General features: G+C 53.0%; 2 protein-coding genes across 8 annotated transcripts in view; one reads left to right on the top strand and one right to left on the bottom strand.

Moving 5' to 3' along the window:
- Positions 1-1,937: 1,937 nt before the first annotated feature.
- Positions 1,938-19,871, bottom strand: ZDHHC7 (zinc finger DHHC-type palmitoyltransferase 7). 4 transcript variants are annotated; one of them, XM_043437883.1, is made up of 9 exons: positions 19,410-19,606; positions 18,953-19,110; positions 9,976-10,061; positions 8,060-8,380; positions 6,590-6,714; positions 5,699-5,795; positions 5,185-5,266; positions 4,366-4,496; positions 1,938-3,783 (listed from the first exon to the last, which is right to left on the bottom strand). In XM_043437883.1, exons 4-9 carry the CDS (start codon positions 8,372-8,374, stop codon positions 3,607-3,609), a joined length of 927 nt encoding a protein of 308 aa, XP_043293818.1. In that variant the 5' UTR covers positions 8,375-8,380; positions 9,976-10,061; positions 18,953-19,110; positions 19,410-19,606; the 3' UTR covers positions 1,938-3,606. The 4 variants fall into 4 exon arrangements, with proteins under 4 accessions (XP_043293818.1, XP_043293816.1, XP_043293817.1 ...); XM_043437881.1 differs by lacking the exons at positions 18,953-19,110; positions 19,410-19,606 and adding an exon at positions 19,633-19,868; XM_043437882.1 differs by lacking the exon at positions 18,953-19,110.
- Positions 19,872-19,956: 85 nt separating this feature from the next.
- Positions 19,957-22,959, top strand: part of KIAA0513 (KIAA0513 ortholog) — a 59,785-nt gene continuing 56,782 nt past the window's right edge. Inside the window, exons 1-2 of one of the 4 annotated variants that reach the window (XM_043437876.1) lie at positions 19,957-20,153; positions 21,395-21,473. The gene's annotated coding sequence lies outside the window, so the exon portion shown is untranslated. The other 3 variants (XM_043437873.1, XM_043437877.1, XM_043437875.1) reach the window with 3 other exon arrangements.

Below are 22,959 nucleotides of genomic sequence, written 5' to 3'. Positions count from 1 at the left end.
AGAATTTTTCTGTGGCCTCAGCAGCGTGCAGTGTGGGTGCATTTGCTGTCCCATGGCGCCCTCTGGTGGACGCGATGCTGACGCCAGGCTGAGGACTGACCCATTTCTCCTTGGCTTTCAGCATTGTTCCCAGCCCTGTGCTACCTGGGATCAGTGAAGGTTTAATTTGTTGTTTTCGGTTCCTTGTTATTCAAGAAGTTATTACTATTACTGTTTTTAAACTCAGTGCTTTTAAAAATTTTTAAAATACCTGTATGTATTTGACTGCGCTGGGTCTTAGCCGTGGCACATGGAAATCTTTAGTTGTGGATATGGCATATGGGATCTAGTTCCCTGACCAGGAATTGAACCTGGGCCCCAGCATTGGGAGCGTGGAGTCTCAGCCCCTGGAAAGTCCCTGAACTCAGTATTTTAAAAAGTAAAAACAGAGACGGATCTAGGTTAGAAAAAAGTGCTTTTATTCTAAATGTCCATGTGGACTCACTCCTTTCTTCCTCCCTCTGAGAACCTCGATGAAAGTCTGTTGGTCTATAAAATGGGTGCACTGTTATCAGCCTGGAAGTTCTTAGGGAACATGTGATCCGGCCACAGAGGAAGGCACTTTGGAAACTGGAAATGTCAAAATCACATCTTGGCGATCATCACCATATTTATCTATGTACTTGGGACTTTTCTTGAAACTCAAGCAAGTTCTCCCAGCCTGGGGATGGTGCTGGTGTGTCGGAGGACTGGTTGCTGCCTGAGTCTGAGTTTCCTGGTGCCCAGGTGGACCTGTGGCTAGACGGCGTATGGAGCTTGGCTGTCCCATGCCAGGCCTGTTGGGGAGAGGACTTCAGGGCTACTGCGCCTGTGTTGCAAGTAAGTCAGTGCTTCTGCACCCGGAGGACCACGTCCCCTTCAGAGTGGGCCCACCAGCACCTGGTGATCCGAAGATGTCTCCAGGCCTTCAGACAGACATGCCACTGGCCTCAGAGCAGGGTGACCCCTTCTTCAGGCTGGCTGGGGTAGGGAAAGGAGCAGAGCTATTCTAAGACGGCAGACCTGCAAGGGCCACCCGCCCTGCACGGTCTCAGCAGATCCCAGCAGTGGCCAGGCGGCTGACTCTGAAGGAGCACTCTCTTCTTTCCTGACTTGTTCCACACGACGTCCTCAAGGATGACAGAACGAGGAGATGCAATAGAAGCAAAATTAAACCTCAGGCGTTTCAGTTGATTTGAACATTGCTGCTTTAGCGATTTGAGGTCTCACGTTGCCCCCACAAATTCCTCAAAACAAAGTATGTGCCGCTGGCACTTGCCTCTGCATTCCCCTGAGCAGTGATGACCAGAGTGATGACTGGCCACGCTTTCCCAAACACACCGTGGCACCCTCCTCGGCTGGCGTCTTCTAGTGGATGCTGTTTCTTCGTGACTTAGTCTCAGTATGTTTCTGATCCTGGGAATCGATCCTCCTCTTCTAGTCACGCAGCTTGCTGGCCATAGTTGCTCACAGTGGTCTCTTGTGATCTTCCTCTGGCATCGGATATAATGTATAGTCTTTCATTTCTAGTTTTATCAAGTCTGCACAGAGCTATAACTAATGTGGAGATGGAGTCAGTGATCAAAAACCTCCCAATATAAAAGTCCAGGAATAGATGGCTTCACTGGTGAATCCCAGCAAGCACTTAAGGGATTTTTAAAACTTTTTATTTCTAAGTACACTAAAAAATTAAGGAAGCTTTAGTGCAAAGCTAAGTGAGACGAGGTGCATCAACTGAGAGTAAAATGAAAAATGTGGAAACGGCAACCTGTGTGAGCACGACCTTGGTGCTGAATCACGCGTCTCAGGTGCTGTAGGGGCTCTGGACACCGCAGCCCGGGTGCGGCGTCCATGAGCCGAGGCAAAGCTGAGCACGGAGACACGCCCACAACCCCCCAAGAACCGGCCACTGGACAAACTGCTGGACAATGTCAGTTGGTGACTTTATTTCTTACAAAAGTTACATTGAAAGAAGAGGTTGAAATGTCAAGTATACTTGATTTGCACATATTTGCCAAGTCTCACAGGATTCAACCACTTCGATAATTTTTATTGATAACCAGGATATACATATTAAAAGCCTCACACTGAAGCTCAGTACACACATCCAACCCCAGTGACGGATGTGCAAATGAGTGTGCAGAACAACCTCGGGAACTCCTGTCTCCTGTTTGTCCTCGGCTGTGACTCAGCCCCCCCCACCCCCTTTTCTGCGGTGACTGAGCCCCCTCACCTCTGCCCTGCAGCCTGTTCCCCTCGGCTACATCTGCTGTCAGCCTGGATCGGGAATGGTGAAGCCCCGGTCAGGATAGAGGATGGGTTAATTCAAACAAAAGCAAAATGGCTCATGGGTGAGCAGAGAGGCATGGAGACCAGGCGGGAGATGCCCACTCTTCTCAGCGTGGAAGGGGGCTCGGGACCCCAGACTGTGTCAGAGATGGTGGAATCCCGTAAAATATGGACAGACCAGGCAAGTTTAAGGCGAATCCCCAGGGCGGGGAGCTGTTTGCTTTCTGGCATAACTTTAAACTCTGCACCAAGGGTCCTGTTTTATCACTTGTGATGTGGGTAGAGAAACAAACAAAATGATACCCCAAAAAAGTAAGAATTGAAAAAATCAAACCAGTTGTTGCCATCCTGAATACTGTTTGCAAACCAGGTCCACAGGACTCCTGCCTCCAGGTCCCTTCCCTTTCTCAGGGCCTCGCCCGCCTCCTGCAGGGTCAGCCGTGCAAGCCCGGGGACACAGAGGGGCCAGTCCACGCCACTGATCTGGCCAGAACCACACAGCGCGGTTCCAAATCCCTGTCAGGCACTCCAGATTGTTCAAATAAACTGAAAACAGGAGGGAGGGCAACAGAGGACCACACAGGAGTGACTGTTCTTTGGATCTCGATACTCTCCAGTATGCAATACATTCATGTAAACCCCATGGGAGGGGACCCCGCACAGCTCGCCCCTCTTCCCTGAAACATTGGTTTCTAAAAAATAGCTTGTTTGCAGCACACCCCCATGACACATTGCCTGAACAACACGGCCCACTTTAAAACACACGTGCACGCACACACACTGACACGCGAGGACTTGCTCATGGGGTCAGGGCCCACTGGCCCCAGGCCAGGAGCAACATACAGCCCTGCTGCTCCCGTAGCCCCCACGGGCTCCTGTGTCCAGACCCCTCCTGGACTGAGGGGGCCCGAAGAGTCCCAGGGCCACCAACCGTGGCGTTCCTGTCCACTGGACTGGCTTTTCTTCATGATTGAGGAAAGCAGCTTGGCACATAGGATTCTTAACAACCCGTGTAACAGCCCACACAGCTTCCTACAAAACGCTGAGCGTGTTAACAGACTCCCGACCGTGCAGGGAGGGAATGACGTCTGGCTTCTCCGTGCGGCCACATCCCTTCATTATTGGACAGTGATGTCACTCGTGGGGGAAACCTGCCGTCTGTGACCATGAACGTGTGAAGCCCCGCTCGCTGCAGGCCGCTGGTCCACTCGCCCTTGGGGTCACAGGGGAGCTGTTGATACCCTTTCCAACCCCAGACAATTTAAGTCCATGGACAAGTTCTGGAGTGACGAGAGGGCCTCACACTGAGAACTCTGGGGCCCCTTTCCTGGGTCTCGTCTGCAGTCGCCTGAATCGGAAGCCGACGAAGGGGTTCATCCAGAGCAGCGAGGGGGGGCCTCCAAAGACGGACTTCATCCCTTCCCACCGCAGCCGCCGCTCCCACGTCGGCTTCTCGCTCTTCAGCCTCTCGATCTCCTGGGAGAGAAAGAAAAGCAAGTGGGCAGCAGCAGCGGGAAAACCCTGGGCAGGTACTGAGCAGGAAGGGCAGGTGAGTGGCCACCACCCGAACCACATGTCCTGGTGCCAGCCCTGCGGGCCCCTGTGCAGACAGCCGGGCTCTAGCCACCAGGCCAGACCACATCAGACACAGCTGGGCAGGGGCCTCCAGGTGGGTGCAAAGCTCACGAGGGGAGCCGGTCCTCTGGGCCAGGCACTGATCTTTCTGGGTCTTACAAATACGTGTCAAGTGCCTGCTAGAGGCCTTGAGCTGAAAGGCATGAATGTGATCCAGTCCCTGCGACTCACTCAGCTGCCGAGGGCGGGGTCTCTGAGAAACGGGGCATTTGCTGGCTCCACTTGCCTGGCTCTGTTGACTTTCAAATCAAAGGGACCCTTGAGCCCTGAGCTGTGCCCGGGGAGAGGGACACAGGCAGTGAAGCTGTCATGGTCCATGGGGGCTACTCCGCCCACCTCCTGGGGAACACCAGGCCCTTGCGTCCACTGCCCACCCACTCCGGTGCACTGAGGCCACACACACCCAGCAGAGGAGGGGCGTACCGTCTCGTCATTGCATATGGAGTGGATCTGGGTGCCGAACATCACCGCGGTGAAAGTGAAAAACAGCAGACCCTCAAGGCACAGGAAGATTAACAGGATGACAGTGACCGGAGGGGAGAAGTCACTGCACTCTGCGAATGAGAGGGGGCTGGCTGTGAGGCGTGTCCCAGCACCCCCAGCGTCCTGAGCCGCAGGTGCGGGGGTCCAGCTCGCGGAAGGGCCCCCTCTGTGCCACTGTCCACAGAGAAGTGAGCTCGTTTCATTCACGGGCACACCTGCTGTCCACCCAGGGCAGAGGGTGGCCCTACCAGGCCAGCATTCGTTCGTGTATGTATTCGTGTACTGAACTGTGTATTAAAACACAACTAAAGCCAGAAGAGATGGGAGTTGCCTGTGCCTACACTTGTGAGCAGGGCACACACACGAGTCCACGCCGCACAGCTTGTCCTGCCTCATCCGATGGCCCTGAATGATGCCTGGCCGGTGGCCAGAGCACACACCAGGCCTGCGGGGATCACACCAATTTCCACTCAGTCTCAAAGGTCTGCAGGATACAAATGGAACTCAGCAGAAACTATCAGCTGACTAAGGAAGACCGAGTGTGTGTGTGTGTGTGTGTGTGTGTGTGTGTGTGTACATATATATATATGGCTTCATCGTGCCAGGTAAATGGCAGTGTGAGAACTTTCCCACATTCTCCTCTTAAAATGCTCCATTAATTCGTAAGACAACCGCGAGGATTTCCTCTGAAACCGGAGGCCTCTTCCTCCGTCTCTCCCCACCGCGGCACGAGCAAGAGGAGCCGCCCCCCAGGCCTACCTGTCCACTGTCCTCGGACGCAGGCAATGAACTGCAGCCCACAGAGGACCAGCGCGTGCACGGATGCCAGAGCGATGTACATCTGCAGGGAGACACTGGTCAGCACGGTGCCAGGACCTGAGGGTGAGGACCCACTGCTACACCTCGGACTCAGGGAGGGTGTGGGAGGTGGGCAGCAGCAGTGAGGGAGCAGGTGACGTGCCTCCTCTCGGTCACTCGGGACCAAGGATAGTAATTGCGCAGACTAATACACCACGGGGAAAACACTTTTTAGTGACAACTGAACAAGGTATCCAGGAAAGAGTTAAATCACAGTGAACACTTGGAGCAACAGAGGCAACACACACTCATCTGCTGGGCGACTCCCCACCAGCGACAGCACAGTTGTAATCTGAACCCCCGAGAAGGGACTGCAGGTCTGATGTCAGAATAAACATGCACTCTTTCAGGTAAGACTGTAGATAAAGAATTAGGACTCAACACAAATCACTACATGAATAGTATCTTTACTCACAGTGAAGAGCACAAAAAATCTCTGATTCTTTTCTCCGACACAGTTGTTCACCCATGGGCAGTGATGGTCCATTTTCCGAATACATCTTTTGCAAATGCTGAGAAGGAGAAGTTAGATTTTCACTAATTTTGTGCTCTGAAGAAACACCACCCACTGAAAACAGCTCTGCTAAGAGGCTGCCCCAGGGGATCCTGCCGCAGGGAAGGTGGGTGCTCAGGATGTCCTTTTGAAGTGGTCCCGGGGGGGGGGGGGGGGGCTGTGTGTGTGCTCAGGCTGCCCTAAGGATGGGGGTCCCTCCAGTGGTGGGTATTCAGACTGCCTGGAAATGGGTTCCCTGCTGTCAGTGGTGGGTGCTCAGGCCCCCCCCAGCCCCGCTCTGGGGCCCGTGGTCCCCTTGGGGCAGCGCCGTCGTGCCTGCAGTGGTGGGCGCGCTCAGGGCCCCCCACCCCACCCCGGCCCGGGGCCTGCGGTCCCCCTGGGGCAGAGCTGCCGTGCCTGCAGTGGTGGGCACGCTCAGGGCCCCCCCCCACCCCCACGCCGAGGCCTGCGGTCCCCCTGGGGCAGAGCCGCCATGCCTGCAGTGGTGGGTGCGCTCAGGGCCCCCCCACCCCAGCCCGGGGCCTGTGGTCCCCTTGGGGCAGCGCCGCTGTGCCTGCAGTGGTGGGCGCGCTCAGGGCCCCCCCACCCCAGCCCGGGGCCCGTGGTCCCCTTGGGGCAGCGCCGCTGTGCCTGCAGTGGTGGGCGCGCTCAGGGCCCCCCCCACCACCCCGGCCCAGGGCCTGCGGTCCCCCTGGGGCAGAGCCGCCATGCCTGCAGTGGTGGGCGCGCTCAGGGCCCCCCCCACCACCCCGGCCCAGGGCCTGCGGTCCCCCCGGGGCAGAGCCGCCATGCCTGCAGTGGTGGGCGCGCTCAGGCTTGATGCAGCAGCACTTGGGGCACTTGTAGATCACCTCTCCGGGCTTCAGCTGCAGGCTTTCCATGTACTCTTTAGTAGCGTTTCCTTTGGGTACTGCCCCCTATGGTTTAATAACAATGTATTTTAGCTGGGAGAAGAGAAGTTTTAAGAAAGAAAAAAACCCAGTAAATTTAGGAATTAGTCTTAGCATTTACAATGCTGTCCTTGCCACGCTGTCCTTGCCACTTACATCAATGTGAAAAACAGCTATTACGTAATGTAGGGCCAGAAGTTTTGTTTTCATGAAAAATTAAGCTATAAAATGAACTCAAGTAGCACATTATCCTTCATGATTTGGTGAGTCACCTGGATTTTTCCAACTTCATGCAGGACACGCCAGAGGCTGGCTGTGTTTGCTCAGCCACTCTCCCTCCACCCTGGGCTCTGGGCAGGGTGTCCCTGATAAGCACACCCGCAGGTTTCCTATCAGCTGCAGCAGGGGGTGGCTGAACAAAACAGTCGGAAAAAGGACTTTATCTCGTGTTTTAAAGTTACATAATGCTTCCCTGCACACCTATCACAGCCTGGGGACTGTGGCCCTGGGCCCCTGACCCCCAGGTGTCCAGCCCCAGGGGTGGGAGTAGCTACCAGGCTCTCAAAGGGTGTCCACACGAGCCCCCAGCACTGGGGAGCTGCAGAGGGCCGGGGAACCCGGTGTGCTGGGTGGCCATGGGCCACAGGCTGCAGAGCGGAGGGTTTGCTCTCTGGGTGGTGGACACAGGCAGTGAAAATTATGTCTGGAAGATCATTCTGGACGCCATGGCCGTGTGGACTGGGAGGAAGGCCTGGGTCTCGTTTCTGTGCCCCATGGGGCTTGTCCTTCACACAGAAATACGTGTTTCTGGAGAAGGAGCCCCACTAGGGAGGAGAGAGCAGGCGTGTGGGGAACATCAAGGGCGGGGAAGATGGCAGGGCACCGCTGTCAGCAGGAGTAAAGACAGAGCCCGCTGCCGGGGACGGAGGAGCCGAGCCCAGCTCTGCGCGCCCGGGCTGACACCATGTCTGCAAAGCCCAGCAGGCGCGTGTGAAGACCGAGGACCACTGGGCTCCAAGGCCCGCAGGAACCAGGCAGGCTGCCCTATCGCCGGAAGGAAGTGATGTGCGGGAGGGTCACAGGTTCCGTAAGAAGAAAGGGACCAGGTTTAAGAGTGCCGCCCCTTCGTTCTCATGGACACACACTCGCTGCTCCACAGTAAGGCACGTGACCCCCACCCACCCAAGAGCGCTCCTACGTGCTCAGAGGACAGATGTGCAGCCCAAGGCGGGGACGCTGAGGACCAGGTCGCCAGCCTGTGCCCAGGAACTTGACCCCCAAGGCCACGGGAGTGCGAGACCCTCCGGCCACAGCTGCTGGTGTCTCCCCAGCCCAGACCTGGCAGGAAAGCCCTGCGAGGGCGGGCACTCACAGGGTCGGTGAGCATGGTACGCAGGTGAGACGACAGGGCGAGCACCGCCAGGCAGTTGAAGACCACCCCGTTGACCACGGAGTACCAGAAGTCCTTGGAGGGCAGCAGCATGACGAATGTGACCACGAAGTCCGCGTACACGACTAGCAGCCAGGTCAGCACGGCGCAGATCATGCCGCAGCCGTCGCGGATGAACCACACCCTGTCGGCCGCGTCGGCATCGGCGGGAGAGGAGGCCGCGGAGTCGTAGCTGTCATTCTCACTCAGCAGAGGGTGGTGCTCGACGTCCCGCAGCCGGTGCCCTGAGGACGGCATGGTTCCCTGCGGGAAGGCGGGAGGGGGCACGCCTCAGCAGGATGACACAGGACGATGGCCAGACGCACACTGCGGGGCCCAGGCTCCGAGCCCGAGGGGACCAAGCCTGGTGGACAGGTGACTCCTGCTGCTCATGTCCACGCTGGCCCCCGGATGCGGAGCTCAGGGTTCTCACCCAACGGGTCTCCACCTCACCCTGCGTGTGCTCTCCCTTCCCCCGAGTTCTAACTCTTTGATGATGGGTGAGCATGTTTTTGAGGCAGGCTCCCATTTTAATCTCCATCTTCTTTACGTTGTTCCTAGAATGCCCTTCCTCTCTCATTCTTTTGACAGTTTCCCTCACTCACTGGTCTGTTCTTTTGACAACTCTCCAACATTTCCTGGGAAATTAGCTGACAGGCAAGAACATGTAGTCAGACATGCAGTTTTCCTCATAAACATCCTGCTGTCTCTTTACCCCTTTAACTCATCTCATTTACAACCAGATGCAACAGCGTGAAGTTGGTCCCTCTCTCAGATCTGGCGAGTGGCCTGGTGATCGCCACACAAGCTTCCTAGTGGGTCATACACGTCCACCAAGGCTGAGAAAATCCTCTGGCCAGAATCGCACTGCTGCATGGCTACTCCTCAGGTAGGCTGCAGGTTGAGGAGTGGCACCTGGGTGCTGGACGGGGAGCAGAGCCACGCGTCCGGGGACGGAAGAGCCTTTCGTCAGAGCACGGCTGTCTGGCCCAGAAACGGGCGCAGATGGCAGCCGTGACTGTGGGAAGAGTGAGGGCGCCCACCTGGGCGGGGACCGCCCCAGGGCACGTTAGGGCCCCGCCGTGTCGCGCTGTGCGCCTCAGGGCCAGGTGTGTGACACCCACGGGGGCAGGGGGAGACAGTCTCATACCCCACAGTTACTTCCCGAGATGTTCAAGAAAGCAGTCCATGAACGCGGGGCGGCTGGGCTGCGCACACTGGGCTCTCGGTGACCGAGCGCAGGTGCCTGCCGCTGAGTCACAGCACCTACGCCATGTCAGTGTGACAGGAAGGGAGGGGACGGAGTGCAGAAACTGTTCCCTCAGGCCCAACTCGGCTACAGACACTGGGCACACCAGAGCAGGCAACGGGCGCCGCGGCCCCAGGGCGAGGGCGCAGCCTCACTCCGCAGCAGCAGCGCCTTCGAAAGGAGTGCTCTGGATTTCGGTTTCCTGAGAGAAACCTGAAAGCATAGTGTGTTGACTGAAGGCCAAGCAGATATCGCATCATCGGTTTTCTACTTTCATGGCTAGTTTAATGGGATTTTGTCTACACCCCTGAACCTGTTTCTCCTCGTGTTAAAGCAAGCCTCACTTCCGAGAACACCAAGGACAACGCTGCAGATCTCCATTGTTTAAGTGACAGCCATTCAAGAAAAACCTTTCCAGTGATGCAGACTGGAGAACTACCCTCATTTTGTGACTCCTGCTAATAATCGGGGTCTTGCTCCAGAGACTCACTATACTCTTAGGGTAGGTGGTCAGCAAAGCAAAGACAGGAGGGGACTCTCAACCATCAACGGGTGCAAGTCAGTGCGAGCACTTAGGGAACAGTGATTATATACCTAGGGAGACACTTACCTCACAAGTTATCACTAGACATCACTTGAATATTTTGTGCCTTTTCTTGAGGATCTTACGGTGCATACTGTCCTATGTGATAGGATCTGGAAGATAATAAAATCTAATTAGAAAAGTTACTTGTTTTGGCATTCAGAACTATCTTTATGAAATCATGACTCCTGTAGGTTTTCCTTACTAGTAAATTGACTGAGAATCCTGAAAATTTTAAACCTGTCCGTTTTACCCCCCTGTTACATTAGCCCCGGTTTTAAATAAAACCTGTAAGCCAAAATCCCTCGAGAAAGAGCCCTGGGGATAATCCAGACCAAATCTAGTCAGCCTGCATTTCCACCGGTAACTGTTTCACCAGCCACAGCCGAGGAACTGCAGCCAACGACGGGAGTGAGAGGTGAGAAGTGCGCCAGGGCCCCCAGGGGAAGGGCCCCGGGAGGGGCGGCACGAGTGAGCAGGCGGGACGGGGAGGAGCAGCCGGGCTCACTGGGCTCACTGGCAGGTGGGCGAGCAGACAGCCCTCCTGGAAGCACTCATCTGGCCCAGGAAGAAAGGCCGACTGACACCACGAGGTGCGGGTATCCCCCAGAGAGGGCAGAGTGCTGCCAGGCTTCCCCAAGAGCAGGGCCGCCAGAGGCCAGCTGACCACGGACACGGCCCCCTCCACGCGCCTGGCAGATCTCATGCTTAAATGTCAGCGAACAGCCAAGAGTCAGATATTTTGGAGAAAGCCCCAACCAGGTGTCATGAGAGACAGAGCCCCAGAAAGAAGCCAGAGGGAAACAGGAGTTAAGAGCAGGTATAATGCACAGGGAAGAAAACCGAAGAAATAAGAGACTGCATTTGTGAGACAAAGAGGAACATTCTGAGAACTTCCTACTTATTGAAAAATGATATGATAGAATTTTAAAATCTTAAAAACAGGATTGGAAGAGAGAGTGGGAAGGCTCCCAGAAAGGAGAATTAAACAAAAAAGAGGCAGGGGAAATAGGAGTTTGAGATTAACAGATACACGCTACCATATAGAAACTAGATAAGCAACAAGGACCTGCTCTATAGCACAGGGAACTGCGTTTGACACCTTGTAAGAATGATAATGGCAAAGAATCTGGAAAAGAATACACACATACACACGCGTGCGCACATGTGTGTGTGTACGTATATATACATATAATCGAATCACCCTGCTGTACACTGAAACTGACACAGAATTGTAAATCAACTAAAAAACAAACTGAAGAAAAGTCAGAAAGACCACAGGAGAGACAAGGAATCAGAGGACCAACTTCCGAACGACAGGCTGTCTGGCAAAGGCAGCCCCCAGCCGAGACGTCCTTCCTGGCACGGTTCCACTGCGGCCCCAGCCCCCAGCCCCGGCGCCTGACGGCCGGCCCGCTCCGTTTGCACCCAGCGTCCTACAGTGTGACACTGCTCTGCTGGGCAAACCCTCGGCTGGTGTCTGTTTTCTGAAACCAAGACCCCTAACTTAAGACGCCAGAGGGCTGGCGTGAAGGACGGTGAGGCGCCACGGCACTGGTGGGACTGAGGAGCAGGCAGGCTAAGCTTCCCTGGTCGTCTCCAGGGCACGGGCTCTGGGTCCCCCCAGGAACCGGGGGCTGCTCGCTGCATCCTGGCCACGTGCGCCCCCTTCCGCGTGCTGGCTCTGGGGTCAGGCTCCCCTGCCCGCCTCCACGCTGAGCTGGACAACCTCCTGCCCACAGCCAGCGCTGGCCCGACACCAAAGCTCTCTGGTGTCCCTGTGACTCTGAGTGCCTTCGGAACTCTTAGTAACACATGTGGCCATGGACCACAAGCTGCTTAAACTACAGTAGGTGACCTTTTTGATAACTGTGTGTATTGATAACTTGACGTATTTATTTTTCGCTGAGCTGGTCTTCGTTGCTCTGCAGGCTCTCCTCCAGCTGCAGAGACCAGGGGGTGCTCTCTAGTTGGGGTGCGTGGGATTCTCATTGCTGCGGCTTCTCTTCTTGCGGGACATGGGCTCTACAGCATGTGGGCCTCAGCAGCTGCGGCTCCCGGGCACAGGCTCTGGAGTGGTGGTGCTCGGGCTTGGGTGCTCCATGCCGTGAGGGATCTTCCCAGATCAGGGATCGAACCCACGTCTCCTGCATTGGCAGGCGGGTTCTTTAACCACTGAGTCACCAGGGAAGCCCAGAGCTGACTTTTAAAATATGGCATTTACATATAGTAACTTTATTCAAGTATCTATGCGTAGCCAACAACTTTAAATGCTGAATAACGTGCTGAACCAGTAATGCCTAATTATGCTTAGCAATATTTTCCACTTTTCATTCACATTCATTCTGAATATCTTCAAATGAGCTTATGTTAGCAGTGTTTTAAAAGAAAACTGACTCTGCAAAACACAGGTCAATGCATCCCAGGCCGCGGGCCTAAGCAGAATCTCTACAGTGAGGCCAAATCCCCAGTTACTTTCATAAATTTTAAAAAGTAACCAACACTTTGGAAAGTGGTCTGGCACTTTCTCCAAGTAAAACCAAACACCCGCCCTGTGACTTGGAAATTCCACTTTTAGGTATTTACCTCAAGGTGAATGTGACCCAGGCTTCCCAGGTGGCTCAGTGGTAAAGAATCCGCCTGCCAATGCAGGAGATGCGGGTTTGATTCCAGGGTCAGGACCATCCCCTGGAGAAGAAAATGGCAACCCACTCCAGCATTCTTGCCTGGGTTTGATTCCAGGGTCAGGACCATCCCCTGGAGAAGAAAATGGCAACCCACTCCAGCATTCTTGCCTGGGAAATCCCACAGAGAGAGGAGCCTGATGGGCCACAGTCCCTGGGTTTGCGGAGCCGGACACGACTGCGTGAGTGACCACACACGTGTGAGTGTGAACACAGAACATGCACACAGCTGGTCACAGCTGCTCCCTTCATCACAACCACCAAACCAGAACGCCCAAACATCCCCCGCCAGGGGATGAACAAACACACCAAGTTATTCGTACAACTCATACTAAAAAATGGGGGGAGGTTAGATACATGCAACAGTGTGGCTAAGTGAAAGAAACCAGACACAGAAGAATGTATTCAGTAGGAGTCAATCTCCATGGCCCTCTAACCAAACAAAGCTAATGTACTTTGAAAGAACTCAGAATGGGGCTGGACCACAAGAGGGAAGGACAGAGACCCCAAGGCAGCTTTCTGATTTGATGCAAAGTCCCCTACGTGGCCAGGGCAGCAGGCTACAGACACGCACACACTGTCAGGACAAAACTCAGCAAACTGTTAGAGGACAGTTAGGGGGCTTCCCTGCCGGTCCAGTGGCTAGGACGCAGCCCTAAGACAGGGGCCCGGGTTCAGCCCCTGGTCAGAGAACCAGATCCCACATGCTGCAACGAAGACTCAGCACGCCGAGTACATATTTTAAAATAAAACAAAAAATTACACACTTAAAGTTGTCCATTTCATTTTACATGAATTATTCCTCAACTAAAAACTGAAGAGAAAAAACCACCAGCACAGGTGTGTGTGCAGGTGTGAAGGGAGCGGTAACAGCCGCGTTCTAGGTGCTCTCCCCGCAGACTCTGCCTTCTGAGCCAGGCCCTGTCTCAGTCGACCCTTGACAGTATCTGTGGGCAAGTGTCTTATTAATCTCCTCCCCCAGTGTTTTCTCTTCATGCCTATAGACAGAAAATGCATCTCATAAACAAACTGAAAACAAGTAAACAAGAGACATCAGTATTCTTCGGGGATCAGTTGCTATTGCAGTAACAGGAATGCCTACCCTAGAGTCTGGTGTTCATGTTTACATTAACGTGCTGCTTTTACACTCAGCATTGTTCTACTCTTCAGACACCCACTGCTGACCTATAAAAAAGAGCAGTAAGCAAATCTCTGCCTTGGGCACAGAGGCGGCGTGAGAAGCAGACGCAGCGCCCTGAGATCTGCTGCATTCAGACGTGGGGGCGGGCCCCCAAGCTCCAGACACCACGCGAGGCCCACAGGATGCTCGACCGCAGACAGGCCCCCGGCCCACGAGCGCTCACACACCAGAGATGGGAACCGGCCTGCGGAGTGGTGTCTCGGTGTTTCCCCCAGTGACAGCAGAGGGTGAGGACGAAGAGAGCCGACAATAGCTCATCCTGTCCAGAGAACAGAACGGTGTCCACCAGGAAGGCAACGGTGCAAGGGGCACGGAGGGAGGAGAGGGAACCCACGGGCTGCAGCACCTCCCACCCCGCCCCCAGCGTAAGGGAGGCAGGGAAGGAGGCCGGGCCGCCCAGGAAGCACCCAGAGGCCAAGCTAGGACATCTGGAATTCCGCACTTCGTTCTGCTGCAAAGGGAGACACTGGGGCTTTGGTAAACAGATGTTTTAGAGCCATTACTGACCAAGTACGACTGGGGTGGAAGGAGGAAGGCAGGCAACCAGGAGGGACTGCCAGGACCCAGAGCAGGGCCAGGAGGGAGCAGATGGGGGCAGGCGCACGATGGCTGGAGCAGTCAGCACACACAGGCCTGGCAGGCGGGCTCGGGAGCCAGGTGGGCCTGAGGCTGGGTCAGCAGGGGCACCTGTGTGTGATTTATCCTCTTTAGTGATCCGCCCTGGTACATTTTCCGTCGTTTGGTCTAAAGTTCATTCTCTGGATTTCCTGTTGTTTTCTCAACTTACTATGATGTAAGGGAAATAATTATGACCAAAAAATAAGCTTCCAGGGAGAATTTTAAGAACTCCAAGGAGGTGCCGTCACCGGGGATAACGGGAAGATGTCACATGTGGCCCCGCCAACAGGCTGCTCTGCAGCAGGGGAGGCTTAGGAGAAGGGCAGACGGCTGCAGCCCGGTGTAAGCGAGCCAGCACAGGCCTGGGTGAGGCGGGGAGACAACAGGGACACAGGCTCCTCACTGAGGGAGGGGAGCGTGCAGATCACCTAGCCCAGTGCATTCACTGCAACTGCAATTACGTTCTTAAATGTTCTTTCCATCCATTTGCAATCATGAAAGATTTAGTCTGGGCTTTGAAACCAGACCAATAATGTATGCCATATGAACCACTATTTTCTTCTCAAATTACTGAAGCTGAAGAAGAGAATATAAACCTTTGAGGGAAAAAAAACAACGGACCGAAGCCAAGTCTCAGTGGTATGCTGGCACATCGGCCATTCTGTGAACAGTAAACTTATGCAACCTCTCTCGAAAGGTCCTTCATACTAAAACAAAAGAGGTCAAACTGAGAAACACAGAAGGAGCCGAGGCTCTCGGTGGAGGTGGGGGCGACATGGGCTTCTTCCCCTTCCCCGCCAGCCACTCCCAGACTCCTGGCAGGCCCCTCTCTCCACAGACACCTCAGTGTTGGGGTGCTCAGGCGGGGTCTTGGGTTTTCCTCGTTGGCTGTGTGCTCTCCAGCTGATCTCCAAGAGCTCAGTTCCGTGAAGTTAGAGAAAATGCATGTGGGAAACCCCCAAACGAAGAATGTGCTGTTGAGTGTCTCTGACAGGTTACTCAACAAGACCACAGTCAGGTCAAAGCAGAAACCTCTCCACCCACCAAACTGCTGGGATCCCACCTTGTCATCTTGATAAACGGCACCTGCACCACCACCTAGTTGCCAAAGTAAAAAATCAGGACACACCCTTCACGTCACTTTTCTCCCCTAGCCCTCCACACTTCACCCATGAGCAGGTCCTTCCTGTTAGCTTGACTTTCAAAACCTGCCTAGATGTGCGCCACCCTCCACCAGCCTGCCTCGCCTGATGAAGGCTCAGGAGCCCTCACCTGGGCTGCATGAACCAGCACTGATACACACTCGCGGCCTCTGCGCACCCCCCAACCTACTCTCCGGCTCCTAACCCATTCCCCAGTCAGCATCTGGAGCCAGTTTTAACAGATAGAAGTCAGACCCTGCCACTCCCGGGTTTATCAAAACCAGCCAGTGGCTGCCTCTACGGTTAGAACAAAACCCCCAGACCTCCCGTGTGGGGCCTGTGGGCCTCCCCCCACCTCCCTCCCACCCGCACTGTCTCGTTCCCTTGTCATCACCTCAATGGAATGTTCTACTCTTATCCCCGGCACACCCTGACCTCTGCAAATACCTGTTGAGTGAGAGAAGAAAAAGCAAAAATGAAGCCCACAGGAACACGAAAGGACTAGGGAAAAGAGTCAAAAGTGGGAGTCTGGGGTGGGGTAATGTGGACAGGTTAGGACCGGGACCCCCAGTAGCAGGGTTTATTCTGGGTGTGTCCCCAGGAGTGCACAGGCTGCACGAAGCAGCCTCGAAGCCACAAGGACGAAATACCAAAGCTCCCACCTTTATCCCCGCATCACAGCCACAGCCTGTCAGTCAGGTGGGGGTCTGTTTAAGAAAAAAACAACTTCGGAGTTTTGACTCCAAAGCCCATGTTCTTCCATTAAAACACACGGCCTCCCAAAGCACTTGGTTTTAGAAAATGCATTCTGTAACAGAGTGAGTTTTGGAAATACAGAACGCTAAGAATTAAAAGCATTTCAACCAAGATAACGCTGTAAAAAGCCTGTCTCAAGAGAAGCTGGAAGCCTCTCTATCCTGACTGCTCCTGCTAATTACCGGGGCTGCACACGCCCCGTGCCCTCTCCCGGAATGACCTAAACCGCCGGCTTAACAGAGCCGGCCTCTCCTCCCATTAACTGATAATGCTCCCCGCACACCCAGGGTTTACTATGCACCTTCCCCTCGAGACCCAAGTCCTCCTCCCCGTCCCTCCTCCTAGGAGCTGCTGACACTTGTTGCCGCTAGGCCCTTGCCCTGCCTGCCTTCCCACGACCCAAGCTCAGGCTCCCCTCACCTCTCGCTGTCCCTCTGCAGAATATAACCGATAGAGGGGCCAAGCCCTGGGGCCATGGCATTCAGGGCTCGCTTCTCCAGGCTCTTTGCCCAGCCTTCCTGACGTTTCCCTGCTGTGTCTGTGGACAACCCCCCACCCACCCCCGGCCCTGTGCTTCTGCTCCTGCTATCTCCTCCTTAGAAGACTCCCACTCTACCCAGCAAGATCATTCATTCACCAAGCACCCAAGACACAGAGAGCACTGCAGGATAAAGTGTTTTCAAAACTATGAGGTGCTGTACCAATATAAGGCATTATCTTGGCCCCATGAGGAGTCTGGATTTTATCAGACAATTAATAAAATTCTACTGGCGCTTTTTCAAGAATGGAATCAAGCAGTAATTGAGACAAGAACATGTCTGTAGATAGAGGCAAAGAAGTGGGTGAAAGAGAAAAAAAAAATCAGAGGCAAGTGATTGATGAAATGCCATCCCGGAACAGGCAGACCAAAGTACAGACAAGGTAAACTGTTCCCTCTAGACTGTGTAGCTGACCAGCTCTGCAGGTGGCTCAATTCTTGGGTACTACAGCTGAAGGGGCACACACAGGTTGTTAACGTGACACTGGGGACAACAGGGAGCAAGAGAAGTGTTTGGGACTCTATATTTTATGCTCTGCTCTAGTGTTTGATTTTTTTTTAAACAAAACAAGTATGTATTAATTTTATAATTAAACCATTACTTTAGGGAATTCCCTGGCAGTTCAGTGGTTAGGACTCTGCTTTCACTACTTAGAGCATGGGTTCAATTCCTGACTCAGGGAACTTAGTTCTCACAAGCCTCATGGTGTGGCCAAAAAATTAAATAAAACATTACTTTAAAGAAACATACCCCCCAAAAAGACACTGATGCTGGGAAAGATTGAAGGTGGGAGGAGAAGGGGACGACAGAGGATGAAATGGTTGGACAGCATCACGGACTCAGTGGACATGAGTTTGAGTAGGCTCCAGGAGTTGGTGATGGACAGGGAAGCCCGATGTGCTGCAGTCCATGGGGTTGCAAAGAGTTGGACACGACTGAGCGACTAAACTGACTGACCCCCAAAAAGCTGCTTCAAGAAAACTATCCTTAGAGCTGTTCAGCATGGTCTGGAGCAGGGAAGGTCTGGAATCATCAGGAAAACTAGTACTCAATTCATCCCAGGCATTCACTTCATATGAGAACTTACTGTTCGGTCCAGTTCCTGAAATTAACAAAGATGGTATTACTTATGTCACCAAAGGGTCCAAGCCTGCAGGGAACAGTTTCAGTAAAAGTGGAAAGGCACATCCAGGCTTTTGACTGGCTCAAGACAGTTCTTATACAGAGCTCCTTTCAGTACTTTCTCTCTCACTGAGGTCATTCTAGTCATGCCAGTATTTCCCAATTCACTCACTGTAATCGAGGCAGGCTCTGAGTCACTGGTTTAAAAAAAACAAAACAAACTCTGTATACATGTCTACTCATTTGACTTTGACTTGAGATGTGTGCAGAGAGTTCCACCTGTTGTTTTATGCATTCTTTAGGAAATTGCCTTCATTTAGTCTCATTCTCCTCCACCTCACAACTCAAAAGTTAACCTACCAGCCTCATTCCAGAAAGTACACAATCCAAATAGTGTCCATCACTCTGATCCTTCCATTTTTACCAGAAGGTTCAAGAGATGCGATTTAACATGTGTGTTCCACCCCATTTTTCAAATACCCCCGGTGACTTTCTCTTTAATCAAGTATCCTGACCTACTAACAAGCAAATTTAACAAGGTGACTTTTGAAAGTTGCCTTTGGTTTCATAAAAGTTGTAAGACAGTATCAAAAAACTAGGTCTGATTTTGAAAAAAATTAAAAGTTGTAAAAGTATCAGAAGATTCAATTCACCGTCTTTGAGGTGAATAGTCTAAGAAGGAATATATGTTGACCGAGATTTCCAGACCCTCAAGCAAGGGGCCCGAGATTGGCGGACGGGGGTCTAGCTTTCTAGACTGAGATTTGAGACAGTAGCAGTAAAATAGATAAATCTATGTGCATTAAGTACAAATGCTAAGCAGACTGCAAATGTTAAGCACTGTAGCATTGATTGGACTGCATTTTACAGGACCTGGTCAGCAAAAAAAGCTACAAAGCAGCTATGTGGACAGTTCTTACACTCATAAAACCGGTTACCCACAAGCCAATAAAGTGTCTCCATCCAACAGCGAAGAGAGACAGTTCCAGCAGCAATGACTCCTCAGGAGAGATGATTCTGGTTGCAGCAAGATTCAAACACTGCCCTGAAGGCTGACCTGACTGTCCCAGGTGGCCTGGTAGGTAACCCCTGAAAAGATCCTGGACAGGGAAAGAAAAGAGGAGGGAGCTGGCAAAGAACAAAAAAGAAAAGCTAAAAACGTATAAAGGAGTGAAGAACAGGCGCATTTGAGAAGCCATAGGCGATGTTTAAGAAAGCCTATTGTAATGCAAGCCCATAAACTACTCTTTACAGCTTACAGAGGGTTTATAGCTACTGTGTCTTCTGGCCCTAACAACCACCCCCTTATTAGCTATCAAAAGGAGGGAGCTGTGGCTGGGAGAGCTGAGTGTCACGCCCAAGGTCAGGCAACAAGCTGGGGCTGCAATTCGGGCCCTACCCCGAGAGGTGCACCAAGGAGGGACGAGGAGACACCCGGCAGAGGAAGGAGTCAAGCGCCGGCACAGAGATGCCCCCGAGAGGCACTCAGGAAGGTCGCAGGTGCGGCGGGGCGCGGCGGAGCAGGACGGAGCAAGGCGCCCGAGACTGGCGGACGGGGGGCCCCGGATCGGCCGGGAGAGCCGGGTGCCAGCAGCCCGCCCGACCCGGCCCGCCGAGCTCACCCGAGGCCCGGGCGGGGTCGCCCGGCGCTGCGGCTCCTCCCGATCGGCGGCGGCGGCGGCGGCGGCGGCGACTGCAGCGGCCGAGGCAGGGACGCATCATGCGGCCGCGCTCATGGCCAGGCCACGGCGGGCCCCGCGGCTCGGCTCGGTCCCGCCGGGCCGGTCGGAGGGGGTCGGCCACCCAGGGGGACACGAGACCCGGAGGCCAGCCCGGGAAGCGCGGAGGCTCGGCTCCCGGAAGTGAACCGCTAGGGGTCGGCGGCGCCGCGCTTGCGCAGATCCGGCCGCGCCGCGGCGGGGGCGGGGGCGGGGCTTCTGCGACTCTGGAACCGCGGGTCCTAAAAACTGGATGTTCGCAGGGAAAGATGGCCCTCCATAGTCTCAAGGTCCGCTTTCTAAAATAAAGCGATCCGTGCAAGCTGACGTCTGGGGAAGAGAAAGGATGGGGGCTACGGGCTGCCGCAGGCTTTCGGACCCGCGTGTCCAGGGGCCCGCGGCGGCGCGGGAGAAGAGCGCGAGAGGTGCAAGCTTTGCGTCCGGCGCGCGGGGATGAGAAACCCGATCACGGGTTAGTGGAGAAGCGCCAGGGGGACGCCTGGGCCGGAAAGCGCGTTGGGGGAAGGGGAAGCGCCGCTGTCTGCGTGATTCCCGATTAACAGCCTCGGGGGGGCTGGACACCACAGCGTCCCAGCGGCCCCTTTACAGATGCTGAGTCCTAAGTTTGTCGAAGGTAGAAACGTGGTTAGCTTTTTGTGTGTGTGTGTGTGTGTGTGTGTGTGGTGGTTGGGGAGTATTTCCTATAATGGGAACAATTTCCGCAGGGCTGGGAAGTAGGCGCTCAGTTAGTGTTTGTTGTTAAACTCTTTAAGTACTAACTTGTAACTAACTTAACACGAACTTGTAAGATTGATAGAAACTAATTGAGGGTGAAGGATAGAATCTCATTGTCTGCAAGCCACCTTCTCACAGTTTACCATTCTTGCTCCCAGATATGCTTATATAGCTAAGCCTTTGGAAGTAAAAGGTGCATTAGTCATTGAATTCCAACTTTTAAAAGTTTAAGATTTTTGTTACTGTGCCTGTGCATTTAATATGGTGCTATACATTCCTTGCTGGAGAAGGCAATGGCACCCCACTCCAGTACTCTTGCCTGGAACATCCCATGGATGGAGGAGCCTGGTAGGCTGCAGTCCTTGGGGTCGCGAAGAGTCGGACACGACTGAGCGACTTCCCTTTCACTTTTCACTTTCATGCACTGGAGAAGGAAATGGCAACCCACTCCAGTGTTCTTGCCTGGAGAATCCCAGGGACGGGGGGAGCCTGGTGGGCTGCTGTCTATGGGGTCACACAGAGTCAGACAGGACTGAAGCGACTTAGCAGCAGTAGCAGCAGCATACATTCCTTGTGGCTCAGCTGGTAAAGAATCCGCCTGCAATGCAGGAGACCTGGGTTCGATTCGTGGGTTGGGAAGATCCCCTGGAGAAGGGGAAGGCTACCCACTTCAGTATTCTGGCCTGGAGAATGGGTCGCAAAGAGTCGGACACGACTAAGCGACTTTCACTTTCATACATTCAGTCAACCCTCATTGAGTCTCCTGTGCTTATTCACTCAGTTGTATCCGACTTTGACCCTTTGGACTGTCAACCCTCTGTCAATGGGGTTTTTCAGGCAAGGATACTGGAGTGGGTTGCCATTTCCTCCTCCAGGGGATCTTTCTGACCCAGGGATCGAACCAGAGTCTTTTGTGTCTCTTGTATTGCAGGCAGATTCTTTACCGATGAGCCATCAGGGAAGCCCTCCTATCTCCTGGCATATTTATTTCCACAAGGAAGAAAAGAGAGGTAGGCTTCCAATCTGTGCGCAATTCTTTTTGTATAGGCTGAAAGAAAGGATGATTGTCTTTGGATAATGTCGAGACTGCAAGTGGTTGCTATGCTTAAGATACACTTGCTATGAACAACGTGAAAAGATATCTTTTTAAATATTGAAGTATAGTTGATTTACAATATAGTTTCAGGTATACAGCCCAGTGATTGAGTTATACATATATGTGTGTATGTTCCTTTTCAGACTCTTTCCCCTTATAGGTTATTGCAAAATATTGAGTATAGTTCCTTGTCCTATACAGTATGTCGTTGTTGGTTATTTGTTTTATATATAGCAGTGTGTATATGTTAATGCCAACCTCCTAATTTATCCTTCTCCACAAAAGTATCTTTAAAAATAAGTTAATAAACACAACAATCAGATCTGAGAAATTTTAAAAGTTAAATCATGACTCTCATACAAATATAAACACATGTCAAAGATTTAACTCACTAATTTACGAGGGAAAAAGTAGGTAAGATGAATGCTACAAGTGGTTCAAAGATGAATCCAGAAGACGGGTACATGTAGGCAGTCAGGATGCTGCCAGTGGTTAAGACTACACTCCCAACGCAGGGGGCACGAGTTCAGTCCCTGGTTGGGGAACTAAGATCCCACATCCCACGGTGTGGCCAAAAAATTAAAAAAAAGAATTTGTTTAATTGAACCAAATCGAAATTGGCTTCTACAGTGGGGAAGTCAGTTGAATTTCTGCCAGACAAGTTTCATTTGAATGTCAGATATCGGTGGGCAAGAGTTGTTACCAAGCAGGTCAACTGGACTTGCATGGAGACCTCTTGTCTTTTTCCTGAAAGCGGTGCTGAGAGCGGAATCACACAAGCTATATTCAATGGCCAAAGGATGGAAAGGGGGAACCTAGTTTGCAAATCAGCTCTCAACCCAATTCTGGTGGAGCCACCAAATATATTAGAAGGTCAAGGTTAAAAGGAAGGAATTGGAAGGAGTGGAAAGAATATTCCTGACTTACTGGAGAACAGGGGTGTGGTTTGGACCTGAAACTGTTGCTCTCTTCTCTGCAGTGCTTGTGTGGGCTTTTTCAGTTGTTGTCCTGGCAGTTGTCAACTGTCCTGGCGCTGGTGAGCGTGTCATTTAGCGTGTGCTAATATATTAGAGTGAGCTGATAATGGGACTCAAGGTCCACTGGAGGAAGCCAAATCTTCCCCAGTCTTTGGCCTAGTTTGTTCTAATCAGTTCTTGTTACTTTTTCTCTTTGCATCTTCCTCCTGAAACGTGTGTGCTTGTGGGTGCTCAGTTGCTCAGTCATGTCCAACTCTTTACAACCCCATGGACTGTAACCCACCAGACTCCTCTGTCCATGGGATATTCTTAGATAAGAATGATTGGTTTTGGAGTTCTGTGGTGGTCCCAGTAGTTAGGGCTCTGAGCTTTCACTGCAGGAAGCACAGATTTGATTCCTAGTCAGGGACTAAGATCCTGCAT

The sequence above is a fragment of the Cervus canadensis genome, chromosome 18 (genome assembly GCF_019320065.1).
Source record: "Cervus canadensis isolate Bull #8, Minnesota chromosome 18, ASM1932006v1, whole genome shotgun sequence".
In the NCBI taxonomy this organism is placed as follows: domain Eukaryota; kingdom Metazoa; phylum Chordata; class Mammalia; order Artiodactyla; family Cervidae; genus Cervus; species Cervus canadensis.
The sequence above is the reverse complement of the archived record's forward strand: the minus strand, read 5'-3'. Positions and strand labels throughout refer to the sequence as shown.